This window comes from Microtus ochrogaster, chromosome 19, assembly GCF_000317375.1.
Source record: "Microtus ochrogaster isolate Prairie Vole_2 chromosome 19, MicOch1.0, whole genome shotgun sequence".
Taxonomy (NCBI): Eukaryota; Metazoa; Chordata; class Mammalia; order Rodentia; family Cricetidae; genus Microtus; species Microtus ochrogaster.
Window position 1 is genome coordinate 31,240,047 of NC_022021.1, and position 16,082 is coordinate 31,256,128.

The 16,082-nt window shown below is 45.0% G+C and overlaps 1 protein-coding gene across 1 annotated transcript in view; it reads right to left on the reverse strand.

The window, feature by feature from the left end:
* Positions 1 to 1,878: 1,878 nt before the first annotated feature.
* Positions 1,879 to 16,082, reverse strand: part of Tars (threonyl-tRNA synthetase) — a 14,900-nt gene continuing 696 nt past the window's right edge. Inside the window, exons 2-19 of the mRNA XM_005356635.2 lie at positions 14,614 to 14,694; positions 13,192 to 13,382; positions 11,952 to 12,075; positions 11,561 to 11,682; positions 11,025 to 11,142; positions 10,787 to 10,851; positions 10,630 to 10,708; positions 9,799 to 9,945; positions 8,837 to 8,935; positions 7,401 to 7,567; positions 5,831 to 5,993; positions 5,611 to 5,748; positions 5,218 to 5,295; positions 4,993 to 5,093; positions 4,802 to 4,906; positions 4,557 to 4,629; positions 3,129 to 3,243; positions 1,879 to 2,334 (exon numbers count right to left, since the gene is read on the reverse strand). Of these exons, the coding sequence (XP_005356692.1) occupies positions 2,186 to 2,334; positions 3,129 to 3,243; positions 4,557 to 4,629; positions 4,802 to 4,906; positions 4,993 to 5,093; positions 5,218 to 5,295; positions 5,611 to 5,748; positions 5,831 to 5,993; positions 7,401 to 7,567; positions 8,837 to 8,935; positions 9,799 to 9,945; positions 10,630 to 10,708; positions 10,787 to 10,851; positions 11,025 to 11,142; positions 11,561 to 11,682; positions 11,952 to 12,075; positions 13,192 to 13,382; positions 14,614 to 14,694 (2,115 nt within the window). The 3' untranslated portion in view covers positions 1,879 to 2,185. The remainder of the gene's footprint in view (positions 2,335 to 3,128; positions 3,244 to 4,556; positions 4,630 to 4,801; positions 4,907 to 4,992; positions 5,094 to 5,217; positions 5,296 to 5,610; positions 5,749 to 5,830; positions 5,994 to 7,400; positions 7,568 to 8,836; positions 8,936 to 9,798; positions 9,946 to 10,629; positions 10,709 to 10,786; positions 10,852 to 11,024; positions 11,143 to 11,560; positions 11,683 to 11,951; positions 12,076 to 13,191; positions 13,383 to 14,613; positions 14,695 to 16,082) is intronic.

Sequence of the window (16,082 nt, forward strand, 5' to 3'; positions counted from 1 at the left end):
ACAGTTGCGCACAAGATGTAGCACACACATCTGACAAGCAGCAAGAGGCTCAGAGAAGTTACATTTGCCCAAGGTTGTCCAACCGGAAGTTGCAGTTAGAATATCAATCCACTTTTCTGACCCCACAGATCATACCTGTGAGTCCATATCATAAGCCCAGGAGTTTTCGAATAGTTGGCTTTAAGAGGAAGACATCATTCACAAAGGGACAGTGACACCCGTGTGAGCTACATTTAAGAAAGTAGCTCACAGTCAGGTGGCTGAGCACATGGAGTGTGAAGAGGCAGCTGGAAATACTCTTAAGTCCTGCGTTTTCCAGAAGCCCAAACACAAGCTAAGACAGACTTGAAAGACATACTCCTTATGGAGGGCCTTGAGCTACACCTGTGCAGTCAAATTAGGAGCAGTTGGGAGTAGAACTCACCAGCAGGGAGTGGATCTAATTCTTCCTACTTCATATAGTACTTTTCTCACACAGGACTGACCTCCTAACTCTAGGTCTGGAGGAGAGGCTAGGTTAAGCAGGACTTGCAAGCAAAGTGAGTGTTTGGCGAAAGGTCTGTAAATGATTGGCTGGCATTGGATATCACGAGATGAGCCAGAGGCAGGAGATGCTCAGAGATGGAATTAAAAGACTAAACTTCTGTGAGATCCAACAGCACAGAAAAATAGGATGTTCAATCCTGTTAATTCAAAACAATCTCAAAAAGAAGACAGAAAAAGTGGTCATCTTTAATGAAACTGAGTATGTAAACTAGGGACCACAATCAGAAATCTGGCCATAGTAATTTAATCAAATGATGAATTCTCTTACGCCCCTCTACCCCCGTCCAGAGTTAGGTGCTAGGTAGCCCAGACAAGTTCATCAGGTCCACCGCATGATCTAAGTGCCTTGTTTTCGGGATCTCACTGCTGCCCACATGGGCCTCAAGCTTGTGGGCTCCTCCTGCCCTTCCCTGTATCTGGGACCACGCCTGCGCATGTGCCACTGCACACAGCTGACCCCCGCTCCTCTATTTGGTCACTATATTAATCAATACACGCTTTCGTTCTATCAGCCACTTCAAGACCGCAAGAAGTCAGCCAGACTGCTTTCTATGCGAAACCTAAGGCAGCAAGACCAGCAGGGAAAGGACAAATTCCTTCCCTTCACCACATCTCCCACACCAGATAGTAAACACGCAGACTTGACACATCCAGTCTGTCAGACTTAGACAAGTGGGTAAGTGGAAACAGGCAGTAATCGAATGGATGGATTATGCTATGGAGTCACATGTGGATCTAAACTAATAAATTCAAGTGCCCTTACCATATATTAGAATCCTAGACATTGGTGGTTGCTTCTGGTTGAGTTCAGGTCTATGAATAATTATATCAAGTAAGTGTATTTAAAACCTGAGAACACCGAAGAAATTAAATGTCAACGGTTCCATTAGTAAATCCGTATTCTCTTGGCAGAGCTAAAACTGTACCAACAACGCATACTTAGAGCATACAAAAATAAGAAATAAAAATTTAAAAATGTCTACATCGGGGCTTCTACTTTTAACTCATCGGTCAGGTCTATCTCCAGAGTGCTCTTGGGCACACCAGCTCTCTAGTTATTTCTCAGCTACGTTAAAGCTTTCTACTCAGAAAGAAATAAGTGTCATCGCAAACAGAAGTAAGTGCTCACCTCATCCCGGCTGGGATCGGCACACGCTGTGACCTGTGACCTGCCCTCCCACACGCTCTCAGAGCCGCTCCAGCACTGCCTGCTGGACACTGAGACACACAATCTGACCCAGGTGCTTCCACAGAAAGACGAGGATTGCCAGGTCTTGATATCTGTAGTAGGAAATTTTAATTTTTAACACCATAATTCTATCCTGGCTGTTCTTTAAGTACATTTTTAAATTCTTTATTTTTAATTGATTGAATTCATACAAAATAAGCCTGTTAAATTGAAACATGCCCCCCCACTTTTCCATTGCTGAGACATTTAATGACTAAAACAATTTTAACAATTCTTTTATTGATGTCCATCTAACACATTCTCTAAGACTTGTCCAGATCAAAACGACTGATTCATGCAGACTGCAGAACTATTCCACGTTCATGATAAACCCACATTTCCCAGTGTGCAAGGTTACACGATGGAGCACTGGTCCTCCTTGAGGCTGAGCCAGTGCTGGCCACGTTCCTGTTAAAATTCCTCCTCTGCCTGCTTGCTGCGGGACCGCTTGAGCTGCTGCAGCCGCTCCACCGTCTCCTCGACAGTGCGCTCCCCGTGGACCTTGTTGTCTCTGGTGCGGATGTTCACTGTGCCGCTGGCTTTCTCCTTCTCACCAACAACTAGAACATGAGACACAGACTCTGGGGTTTGTCTGGACAGCAGAAATCACCCCGGAACTGAAGATACACTCAGATGGGCAGGTGACCATGCCCATTAGGGTTATAAAAGTTTGTAGTTAAAAAAGGACCTACAAACTCTTAAGTTCCTAAAACTTTCATCCTGAGTCACTAAATCCAGCGAACTTAATAAAACAAAGGATCTAACAGCAATTCCATGAAGGCAGACATTCTGTGAACAACCCTTTGGAAGCTTTCTAAACCTTAAACTTCCTTGCTAGCGAACAGAGCACACTGAATATTGAGAATCATGCTTACAGGAGCCTAGCACATGTTGGGTCCAATTCCCAGGACCACAAAAAAGTAAGAAAAAACAAAGAGGGAACTGCGGGGTTTGAATGAGAAAGTGTTTGAATGCATGCTTCCCAGTTAGTGAAACTTTAGGAAGGCTTAGGAGATGTGGCCTTGGAGATGTATCACCAGGGGTTGCCTCTGATCTTTGAAAAGTCCACCCCAGGCCCAGTCTCCCTCCCTCCCTCCCTCCCTCCCCCTTCCCCGGGGCCTGTGGGTCAGGCGCAGACTCTGAGCTGTCGCCCCAGCCATGCCCGCCTAACTGCTGCTCCCTGCCATGACGGTCATGGACCCACCCCAATTAACGGCTTTCTTTCCTGAGTTGCCCCTGTCATGGCGCCCCCTGACACTAACAGGAAGTGAGGTCATGCATAACCAAGATCCACTGAGCTCAAGTCTCGAGATCTCAGTGGCTTTCCCTGCACGGTGGGAACTTCGCTTCTTACCCAGGATGAAGTTATACTGTGCCAGCTGGGCATTTCTGATCTTCTTATTCAAGGTGCAGCCTGGATCCAGGTCCGTGTCCGCCATGAACTTGGCATCATGGAATTGTTGCCGCACCTAGTAACAATTTGGAGTCAAATGAGAATCAGTTTATTCTGTTACAGAATTTAACGTATTTCATGAATTTATTTATGGAAGGAAATGCTAATATAAATACTGAAGTTGATAACACAAAACGATGACTTGATTTACATTTTGGAGCTGGGGGTGCAACACAACTCTAGTGCTCAACACGCATGAGTTTGATCCCCAGCATTCGAACAAAAAGGGACATTTCCTCTTATAAAATAAATATTTTAGAAAACAAGTTCATATTGGTTTTTTTTTTTTTTTTGGTTTTTTTTTTTTTTGGTTTTTCGAGACAGGGTTTCTCTGTGGCTTGGAGCTTGTCCTGGAACTAGCTCTTGTAGACCAGGCTGGTCTCGAACTCACAGGGATCCGCCTGCCTCTGCCTCCCAAGTGCTGGGATTAAAGGCGTGCGCCACCACCGCCCGGCAACAAGTTCGTATTGTTAAGCTTGTTCAGCAAGCACTTTAACTCTCTGAGCCTTCCTGCCACGGCTTACCCACCCTACTGTTTTTAAGACAGTCTCCTTCTATCATCCAGGCTGCCTCAAACCTGTGCACTCCTTTTTCAACCACCCAGCTACCGGGGTGCAGGCTCACCACCACACCCGGCTACTGGGGTGCAGGCTCACCACCACACCCGGCTACTGGGGTGCAGGCTCACCACCACACCCAGCTACTGGCGTGCAGGCTCACCACCACACCCAGCCTTTTTCCTGACTGACAGCTAAGCATGTACAGTCTTTACAGCATGGAGCAATCACCACAACAGAACAGACTGTTCTTTCAGGTGCAAAGTTCACAGGACTGTTCATATGTTTGCTAGAGGGGCAGACACTGCCTTGCCACTGTGAGATGAAAAGAATTTCAAGCCACTGAGGAAAGTTGCATCAGCAAATGAACAAATCAGCAAATATCAGGCACCTCAGTGGGACACGCAATTCTAATGTAATAATACAGCTTAGGCTGTGTTTGCTAATTCATTTCTTTATAACATCACACTAAAATATAGCTGAAACACTACGTGAATACATGTGGTCACGGAACCATTAAGGAAAAGCTCTAAAGGACAACATCTCTGATGTAGCAAGCCCTTGATCTGACAAGAATCCATGGCTCACCAACCTGAAAGCTTAAAACCACAGTCACCGGGATGGGTGTGCTGGTGCATGCTGGCAACCCGACCACTCAGGGACTGGGACAGGAAGCTGAGACCCAGGCCATCGGGGACTATACGATAAGAATCCCAAGGCAGAAAGCTTAAAAACAGCCTTAGAGGTAAAGCAGACCCTACTTAAGGATTACCTTCTGGGCATATTCATCACATGTTGGCCCCACGGGAACAACCATGACCTGACGAGGAGAGAGCCAGAAAGGCCTGCGGAAGAAACGATGGCAGTGAGTGTAGAAGGAAAGAGTACTCATCCTAAAACCCGGGGCCAGAGTCTGGCTCCCTCCAGTGCGCGCTCGTCATTGGCCTCCTTCCCCATTCTGTGAACGTCAGATGTTCCACCCGCACAATTTAATGGGAACAAACAGAAGGGCCTCACCATTTGCCCCCGTAGTTTTCTGTGAGGATGGCGATCATCCTTTCCACCGACCCCAGGATGGCTCGGTGAACGATCACAGGCCTTGTCTTGTCATCACCGTCATGGCTACAGAAAAGAGGGATTTGCTGTATCTTATTATTTATGTTGTCCTCTGTACGGCCTGAAGCTCAGAGCAGATACCAGAAGCTCACCTTACGTAAGTAAGATTAAATCTGATGGGCAACTGGAAATCCAGCTGGATGGTCGCACACTGGTGGTAGCGGCCGATTGCATCTTTGATCTGTATGTCAATCTGAAAAGCAAACATTGAGTTATAATAAGAGGCTTTTAATTTTTTTTGTTTCCCATTTAAAGGGACGCTTCTTTACCCACAACTAAAGGGGATTCACGCTACCCAAATATTCTAGGGGACTGACCTTTGGACCATAGAAAGCTCCGTCACCAGGATTCAGCTCCCACTTCTCGCCAAACTCATTCAAACTGTTTTCAAGTTGCTACAAAGCAGAAACAATTTGACATTTTATTCATCCACAATGTTCCTTCCACTTAATTTAGATGTACAAGTCTCCAGGCTGCTTTCCTGACCCTGCTGCCTGCTGTGTAACTGTGTCAGGCTAAGAGCATCCTCCTATTGAACCAAGGCCCCTTTAAAGCTACGTCTTAGTAACTGACCAAGTATGAAAACATCCAGCAACTCTGAAGCACTTGAAGACCATCCAGAAAATCAGCCCACTTCAACACCAGAAACACTGCCATTTTCTTTTGCTTATAGCCACTTAAGACTTCCTGGGGGAAAAAATATCACTTACTTTCTCGGCTTGGTTCCATATTTCAATATCTCCAAGGAATTTTTCTGGGCGAGTAGAAAGATTCAATTTAAATGAAAATCCAAAGACATTATATACTGTGCGAAGAAAATCCAAACAACCTTTGATTTCATCCTCAATCTTAAGGAAAAAAAAAAGGCAGTTATTTTTCTCACTGTTAAATTTGTCTGTCAAGAGGATTTTGCCCCACAGGGCATTATACCTGGTCCATAGCACAGAATATGTGCGCATCATCCTGCTGGAATCTTCGGACCCGCGTGAGTCCTGTGAGAGCCCCGGAGAGCTCATTCCTATGAAGCACGCCAAAATCAGCCAACCGCAGAGGCAGCTCTCGCCAGGACCTTGGCCGATGATCGAACATAAGGCTGAAGGAGAAAGCAAAGCAAAAGCCATGGATAACTGCACACGGTGAAGGACGCAGTCCCGTAGCAGAGGGCCTGCCTAGCACATGTGAGACCTCGGGAGAATCAAGTAACAACAAAGAGAACAACTTAAAATATTCACAAGAAAAAAACTTCCTCAAATATTATTTAGTAACATGAAAGGCTGTCAAAAAGTCGCTGATTCTAGTTTGCCACAACCAACATTTTTTCAAGGCCCAAGCTTCACACGGCAACAGAAGCACTCGCGTGAATATAAAATGACAAGTGGCTTACAGTGCAATTAACTGTGGCTAAGAGAGAATAAAGCGATGTAGTCCCAGGGCTTTAGGCCAAATCCCCGTGCTCAGCACTTTCACTAATATGAACACTATATTCAAATAACGCGAAGGTTTAATGAAAGGCTCATAATGAAGAAATACTTTTAGTTGCATACAAATTACTTCTACACTGGAAATCAGGACCAGACCTGCTCTAGTCAAACACAAAGTGCTTCGGAAACTGAACACTTTTCTCTGATGTGGAAGGCCCCACTTCTGAAAGGTGTTATCCTATCAGCGGCTCTCTCTGAATCCCCTTCCTCCGGAGCTGCACACATGGACAGACTATCTACACGTGTGTCACTCTTGGGCCTCCCAGACGTCACTCTTCACCCCCCTTTCACAATTCGAGGCAGAGGCACAGGGAAGGATTTCCCAGCAATGGGTTCTGCTAAAACGCATCTTCTTTCCACAGGAGGAAGAAAAGGTAGGAACACTGGTCTCCCGCTCCACCCCACATTCAGCCAGCCCCCTCTGAGTCTTCTCTGCCTGTTTGCTGCTATAACCCCAGGACCACCCCTGAATGTCTATAAAGGGTGGGATCTAATTGGCGTGAAATGTTGTATTCCAGTCTTCTTCCAACCACTGATTTTCCTGTTGTTGTTAGCAGTTGCACTGGGCTTCCTCTGACACTTTCAAACTGGGAGAGCCTCATGTTTTGTTCTTGGTCACATCCCCTCCGCCCTCACCCGCCTCCCCTCAGACCTCTTTCCTCTCTGCTTCCACGGCACAGATATGCTATGACCCGTATGTTCTCCCCTGGCTCCCCTCAGACCTCTTTCCTCACTTAGTCTCCTTTCTACACTGGTATCTGTCAAAGACGCCACAGGAATCTGGAACAAAGAACTCTAAACAGCAATGCCATGCACAGCTGCAGGACGGCTCGAGGGTTAAGAGCCATGCTGCTCTTCACAGCACTCGGGTGCAATTCCTGCACCCACAGGGGGCAGCTCACAACCACTAACCCCAGCAGCTCCAACACCTTCATCCAGGCTTTCAGGAACCCATAGACTCAGTACAGACACAGAGGTAAATTCACTAAAAAGAAAGAAAATACAAAGCTGCTCGATACCAGTGTCCCGGACAGTTCATGGGCTTCAGGGCGAACTGCTCCTTCTCCACCTCAAAGGAGAACATGTTCTCGCTGTAGTGCTGCCAGTGGCCAGAGGTCATCCAGAGGCGGCTATTGAAGATGTTGGGGGTCACGACCTCCTGGAATCCTCTTCTCCTGTATTCGCTCTGTTAGAGCAGAACACACACACAGGGAAGTCAATGGAGGGAGAAAAGAACTACAGAGGAATTTAATACTAAAGAGTGAAACCACAGGCACGTATATCGTGACTCAGAAGTTCCATCTGGATGTGGTGTACCCAAACTCAGAAATACAACTGCCTTGGCATGGCTAGCAGGACAGGAGCCCAGAACGTGTGTCACTGGGCATTGGTAAGTGCATAAGCTACTGTGGGAGGAAGAAGCTCTCCACAGCGGTCATGGACGACTACAGCACGGGACAAGTGGACACAAACAAGCCGGGAGTATGTTATCTAATACACATACACAAGACCTACATGTGAGCTGAGGGACACACAAGCACAAAATACGGCAGATGCATATATATGGAGGTGTAAAACACATGGGCGAGGAGCCACACCAACCACACAACAGTTTAAAGGGGTCTTAAAAATAAAACAGCATGTACTCTTTTTACAAAAACTGTGACAAATATAGCCCAATGCAAATATGTTACATCTGGTGGCAAGCAAACCTAACTCTTTTCTTTAAATGTATGCTTGAAATAGTTCATAATTTAAAAAGAAAACACAAATGATCCAAGAGACACAACATACTCCCCGGTAAAAGGCCACCGACCCCTCAAGCTCAGCAGCTGTTCTCTGCTTAGTGCTGAGCGGGGCTCAAATGCCATTTCCATGACAAAAATCAAACATTAGAATGACTCTAAATAATTTATGAGACTGTTAACACTAAAAAAGATACATTCGTGTGCATATGTTCGTGTCTATGTGAATGTGTGCCACCTGAGTGTGGGTACCTATGGTGACCAGAAGAGGGCATCAGATCCTCTGAAGCTGGAGCTATACACGGTTGGGAGATGCAAAACTGGAAGCTGCCATCCAAACTCAGGTCTTCTGAAGAGCAGTAATTACCACTGAGACATCTCTCCAGATGCAACTTCTTAAAAAATTATGTTTATATGTGTGTTTGTGTTTATTGAGTGAATGCTGTGTGTATGCAGGTGCCTGCAGAGGGCATCAGATCCTTTGGAGCTTAAGGGAGGCACTTGATGTGGGTGCTGGGGAAATGAATTTGGGTTCTTTAGAAGGGCAGCAATCACTCTAACCACTAAACATCTCTGAAGTCAGACTTCAACTTAAAAAAATAATGGATTTTTCCCCTCCAATACAGATTTATCTTTCTTTTAGCAGACCCTAGCTAATAAAATTATCTTATATCCCAACTCTTCAGAAGACAGTAACAAATAAAGCTTACCCTGATAAATTCCATAAGCGTATTGTAAATGTAGGCTCCTTTGGGTAGGAAAAAGCAACTTCCAGGGCTGAGTTCATGGAAGAAATATAGTTCTTGGTCCTGGATAAAAGAACAGAAAATTGTTTATAAATGATTGGTGTTCCTCAGTTCACAAATCTGCCACTGTGTTCCAAGCTTTAACTGTGCCAATATAAAAGAAAAGAAAACATCATTGTTTCTTGGGTACAATTTAACGGTATAGCATTGCCTATGATTAACAGCTTAGCGCCAATCAGTCACCTCCCTGACAGTCGTCAGTCCAATCAATGCTAGGAAACAGTGACATGGGACAGAAGTCCCCAGAGCGCTGAGATTTTGCTCTTTGCATGTATATGAACAGCAAAAAGGAAAAAAAGAAAAACACCTGATGATGAAAGACAGGAAAGTGGCTAAAAGCCCTTGGGGAGGAACCCGCCCATCACTGCCAGCTTCCTCATTGAAAGTCATTTCTTTCCAGGAGTCAGAGGGCAGACCTAGCAGCCAAGCCAAGTAAACGTCATTTTATAGAGGAAAAAGTTTTAAAGAATCAAATGTAACTCCGACAGGAGGTGGGTCAGAAGCAGCTGGGCAGTAAGGAAAAGACAGCACGGAATCCACTGGTGACCTGCCATATCCCTGGAGAAACAGCTAGACTGTTTCTCTCTGACTCAGACTCCACAGCGTCACAGGGAACCCATGAGATGGGTTCCCAGTCTACTTCTGCCAGCTCTGAAGTGCTGTTTCCAGGAAGCTGTGGGTCCTCAGCACTGTCCTCAGTCACAGTAACAGACTCTGAATGTTTCCAAAGGACACTGTGGACACGACTGGCTCCCAGATCAGGGAACCTGAAATCTAAGATCATCTTCAAAACCAAACTTAGTGCTGAGTAGGCACAAGTCAAATGAACTGGAGGAAAGCTCAAACTAGACAGCACTGTAACGTACCCTTCCAATTTTCCTATGATCTCGGTTCTTGGCTTCCTCCTGGAACTTCTCCCACTCTTTCAGCAGCTTGGGGTCGGGGAATGAAATACCGTAAATCCTCTGCAGGGTTTCCATGTCTGCCTTGCCTTCCCAGTATGTGGAAGAATTCTAAAAGCAAAGAGCAACGATGACACAACACTTAACTGTAAACATTCCTCATTAATTGTGTATTATTTCTCACAATGGCCTTAAAAAGTAAATCCACACTAATTTCTTTGACAAGGAGACTCCAGACAACACAGCCCTAGTAACATCTCTACCCCAGGTGGGTGGACTCATTCCACCGCCGAGTCCTCTGCTTGCTTTTTTTTTTCTTAAGAAGGCTCTTTCCCCGGATCACAGCCCCATGAACACTACTCCGGCACAGGGCTCCGCCCCGAAAACCACTGTCAAAGCAGAGAGAAAGCCGTGCAAATGATGGAAGACACCTGCAACTGACATGATTATTCCCAGGACTGGGGACTCGATTATTCCAGCATTGAAGCCGGCCTACAACAGAGAGGATGAGCTGTATGAGAAAGAGCCACTTGGGTGATCACTAGCCAAACCCCAACACCGAGTCTCAACGCTTTGGAAGCCACGGTGGCCTGTGACTGCTGGATTCTGGGACTCCTTCAAACCTGTCCCCATATGGTAGCCCTGGTGATGAGTACTGGGATACAAATGACACATACAATACCCCAGTGAGTACACAGCATTGAAAACAAAACCTGTGACCCTCTGTATACTGATGAGAAACAAGCCGTTAGGAAGGAGGTGTAAGTACCCTCGACAATCCGCAGCAGGCTTTACCTTGTGTATTTTTAAAGTCTTGATCTTGCCAGTGTGTCTGACATGAGGACCCCGGCAGAGATCTATCAGCGGGCCACATCTAAAGATGAAGGAAAAGGCAGTTTAGCAAAGGCAGAGTAACACACCAGCTGCGTGCAACAGCACTCAATATTCTCACCTATAGACGGTCGTGGTCGGAGTATTCACCTTCTCGTTCAATATCCGGCACTTGAACTTGTTGTACTGAAAATGAGAAATGAGACGTTACTACGGCCTCTCGTGTTTACCTCTAAACATGTGGCTGGAGTGTGAGTCAGATCACACTTTTCAGAGCACCCCAGCACTTCATGTTTTTCCAGAGGTGCACCACTTCAAGGATCGGCTGATAAAATAGAAGTGGTTAAGGCTCAGTTTACCTTAAACATTTCTAGTAACGTCTCCTTTTTCACTTCCAATCTTTCGAAAGTTTGCTTCTCTTTGATGATTTTCTTACACAAAGCTTCCAGAGAAGAGAAGTCATTGCTGGACACTCCCCTGCAGGAGAAAAAAGCCATCTTTCCATATTCCATTTGAATCAATACAGGGATTTTTCCCTACTACTGTGAAATAGAGTCTTGCATCATATACTAGAATTTAATTTATATTTTTCATAAATTATACTTGTGGTTTCACGGGCTTCTAACTCTGCTATTGTGGAGAACTTTCTCACAAGTGACATCTCTCCAAGCTCCATCATAAGGAAAATGAGAGCCCATTTCATCTCCCAACATGCATACTTCCACCAATCCCAGAGATTTCCCTACATGTAACTCTCATTACTTCAACTTCTGTCAGTAACTGGAGCTAGCAGCCTTATACTCAGAGCTATAAATCTGTCACCTTCATTGACAATACTTTAAAAGTTACACCTATGTATACTCAGATTTCCCCTTTATCCAGGGTCTTCACTTACCCTTCTTCAAGGTACATATCGTAATAGAACCCATTTTCTATTGGTGGGCCATAACATAAGCATCCACCATAGACTCTTTCCATGGCTTCACCCATTATGTGGGCACTGGAGTGCCAATACACCTGAAAATGTAAAGAAGAAGGGGATGGCGTTAGTCTGGGCAGATACATGAGGAGATACCGTTCAACAGACACAAATGGGAGCACACCCAAAGCAAGGTTCCCATTGTGAATCGAGGCCCCAAAGGAATAGTGAGATGTCCATAACCAGCTGTGGCCTCCAGGTCACCCCCGAGAACCCCTGATCCACACAAGGACACACTGACACCCCCCTTCTGCAGCTTGTGGTCAGGCTTTACTGTAAATCCGATAAACGCTAGACAGAAACTTACTGCCTGCGCTTCCTCATCCTCAAACTTGAGAAGCTCCAGAGTGCAGTCTGTCTCCAGCGGGCGGTCCAGGTCCCAGACAACTTTGTTCACTTTCGCGACAACGGTGTTGTCGGCCAGGCCTTGACTTCAAACAGAAAACAACCCAGGGGGTTATCTGGCAAGACTAGCTATTAAAAACTACTGTTTTTTTCAGAGAGAATGAAACAATGAAGAAGAAAAAGAGGCGTCCATATTAAACACTTGCTTCTCAAGCTACCCAAGTGATGTAGGTATTAAATACAGCACAGCACCCCGTGGCTCTACAGATAGAAAATTAGCCAGTAGTATTTTTTTTACATATTTCAAGTCAGTCTGTGTCAAATTCAAGACAGACTTCAACCCTATTTGGTGAGGGCACATGAGCTTTATATTATACATTCCTCCTAGCTGTCTTGCTTTATTCCAACCATTTAAATGTAAGGCTTCTGGCTGCCACCATAGTTTGATGACAACTGGTCTAAGGTGTGTGACATTTGACCCTATCCAGAGAAAGTGACCACCTATCAATCTGATCAAGAATAAGAAAGTTGGGGCTGGAGAGATGGCAGCCAGTTCCAGAGGACCGGGGCTCAATTCCCAGCACTCATATGGTGGCTCACAACCGCCTGTAACTCCAATTTCAAGGAATCTGACACCTTCACACAGATATGGGTACAGGCAAAAGATGAGTAAAATAAATAAATACATAAATCATTAAAAAATAAGATTAATAAGATTAAGAAAGCTTTTCCTGCCACAAAATATGTGAAAAAATTGTTATTCATAATTCTTCTATTCCAATAGGCTTTAAGGCTAACTATATACAGTTTTCTTGTTGAATTTATAAACACAGAACATATTTTTTCATACATGATATACCAGTTGTCTTTTTTTTTTTTTTTTAACTTTCCCTGTTATGTGACCTACCTTCATAAATCAGCTCAAAACTGAGACACTTAAGTAAAAGCTGAACACTGTCCTGGCCCTTCAGCAATATGATCCTAATAGAAAAACAAATACGTGGCTTCCTAAGCCCACAGAAACTGACACTGAGTCTTGACTACAAAGCTCACATCCCCTTGATTTTCAAAGATCTCAATAAGTAAATTAAACGCCTTGAGCAGAAACGTAAGAATATTATCAGGATACACCTGGCGGGACAACAAATGATCACTTAGTTACATTATAAACCGTGGAAGGCCAAAGGAGGTGTACTGCTTACCTAATTCCACACGCAATCTGGTACGGTGTGGTTTTCCAGGACTCTGCGTCCACCTGCTTGCCATCGGGCAGAGTGACTTTAATTGGCTTGCTATCGTTTGCTGCCTTCTCAGCCAGGAGAGAATCATGCTCTGCTTTTAGCTTGTTATACATATCAAGGCGCGTGTTGATATACTCTGGCCAAGGATTCAACTGTAAACAAACAAACGAAGTGGTAAGTAATCACTAATACTCGCCACACAATTCCATCCAAAGTATAACAAGGAAATGAAGAGACTCGCATATAACTCTTTCCCTGCAAATCTTAAGGCTCACTATCAGCGATTCCTCCCACAATGACACTGGCTTAAAATGAGCAGGGACAGGAAGAACACAGCTAACACCATCCCACATCACCTGCAAAACCTTTACGAACAGAAATGGTTCTAAGCTTAATCAGCATTATAGAAGCAGGGTTTGTGTTTTGTTTTTCTAAGACAGGTCTCACTATGTATCCTAGGTTGGTTTACAACTCAATTCTCCTCCTCTAGCTCCGAAACGCCAGGACTAAGGAAGTGTGTTCATCGCTATTCCAGCTTTATACCCAGCTCTTTAAAGTCAGTTTATTGAGTTACTTCAAAAAAGCTTAGTCTTTTGTGTTCCTACATCCCAGCAGCTTTCCAAGGTCTCCAATAAAACTGCAATGACTAAATGCAAAACAGCAAAGCACAGTTTACAGGAGTTCAAACTCAAAACCAGCAGAACAACACGCAGAACCACCTCACGCACCAGGAACCAAGTGCATTCTGGGATGGCTTTGAACTGCAGTTCTATGTCACTGAGCCTAGGATCTGAATAATTCTCCGGATGTAAGTAAACCAGACCCCAGAAGCAGATCCAAGCAACAAGAAAGAAATCTAGGAACTGGATTCTGTTTGGTTCCTTACGTGCTTACAGAAACCCAGCATGGAGCCCCTGAAAGAGAAGTCAGTGTCCAGTCTTGGCAGCCCAGTGACAACCACAGCCCTTCCTCTACACTTCTATCCTTGTGATTCTGTGTAAATCCACCGCGAGGTCATCTTGCAAATAATACATTTGGCCCTTTGCACTGTCAACTGCCTGCAAACCCTTCTTCCCCCACGGGCTCCTTCTTAACTCTTCTCCCTAGGTTTTCCAACCCATGCTACCACACCACCTGCAGTGACCATTAGAGTCTTTACACAGGGGCCACCAGGCCTAACATCTGAACTCCATCCCCAGGAGGAAAAGTGGAGAAGGAATGCCTGCAAGTTGTTCCCTGGCTTCCACATGTGTGACATGCTATGGAAACCCATGCACACACACACACACACACACACTCTCCTCATCGAGGTTAAGGCTGGGACAGTTCCCTGTTCCCCATCAGCCTTTGAAACCCGAGCGATGGCGGGCTCACTTATATTACCTCTGCTCGACCTCTGTCTCCACCTCCATCTTTGTTCTTCTTCTTGCCTCCTCCCTTTCGCTTCTCCTCGCTGGCATCCACCTAAAGAAGCAGGACAGAAGACAGGTTCTCATCTTTCAGCCCTATTTGACATCTTTTCCAAAATTGTAGCTATGAAAGCTATACCTAAAGAGAATTTTTTTTTTTTTTTTTAAGGACAATCTTATTTTGAAAGATTGGAAATTCCTTCTCTGGTAAAGACAAGTTAGACAAGTTGCAAGAAAAACAAGTCCTAAAAAAGTAGAAGGCCATTTATCAATGTACACGTCCTCAAAGCTCCTATAACTTCCCCTTCAGACTCCGACCTGTATGAAACACAGAGCAACAAGAAAGAATGCAACCTATTCAATAAGAGTTACTTCGGTGTGAGTGCGTGGGGTGTAATTATCTCCCTACCTATCTAACGGCCCACAAGCTACCTCCAAGAAAACTAAGTGGACTGGGTGACCACACACTTACATTCACTTCTAGGCTGTTTTCCATCTTGTGAAGTGCGTGTAATTATGCCCTTCACAACAACCTTGTTGTGAAGAGGAAATGTGAAAGGAATAAGGGTTTAGCCTGTGGGGCTGGGGACAAAAGGACTTGTGGGTTAGGTCTGTATCCCACTGAGTCAGCTTTCCACAATTTACGATACCTGACTATTACAGAGGCAACAATATCACATTTTACAAGTCGTTCATTCACCAAATCTCTATCTAATGTTTTACTAGACACCTGCTCAGGGGCTACTATCTTGGCTAACGTCTAGCATTACATAAATCTTAAGAAGCCCGGAGGCCCTGTCCTAACAGGGGTTGGTTTAAGAGTAGGATGGAAGGACAGCCGGGAAAGAAGCAGAGAGGTAACCAAGCTGAAACGTTAAAACACAATTTTTAAAGGAAACAACACGAAAATAGAAAGAAAATCTATGTGTAGTCAATACTCAATACCTTAAATTTGCAGTTTAGAATGTATACGTAAATATTTTAGTGATTTGTCCAATCAGGATGAACACTCCTCTTCATGAGGACCTTCGCTCCCCTGGACTATTGAAACAGCCTGTTACATGGCCTCCCCTCTCCTCAAACCCCAATGCCAGATCAGTTTTGACAATACAATCCTTGCTTAAAATCCTGCATATGGAGAACACTGATGTCTTCGATTGCTGTATTTCCTGTCTTTTCCAATACAGCTGAGACACACACAACTCACCCTCTCTGTACCTGGGCAGCCCTGCCCTGCCTGGGTTACCTGACCTCATTTTTTTCAAAACCAATAAAACAGTCTGACGGTGCTTCACCTGTAACTCAACTGAGCTGATCACACAAAACTTCGATTTTCCAGTCTTGTACTCTAGGCTTGGGGGGACCCCCCCCCCCGCACCGTCTTACTCCTGTTGCCACCTGCGCTGTCTGGCTAAGTGCCACAGCAAATAAATACACGGAGCA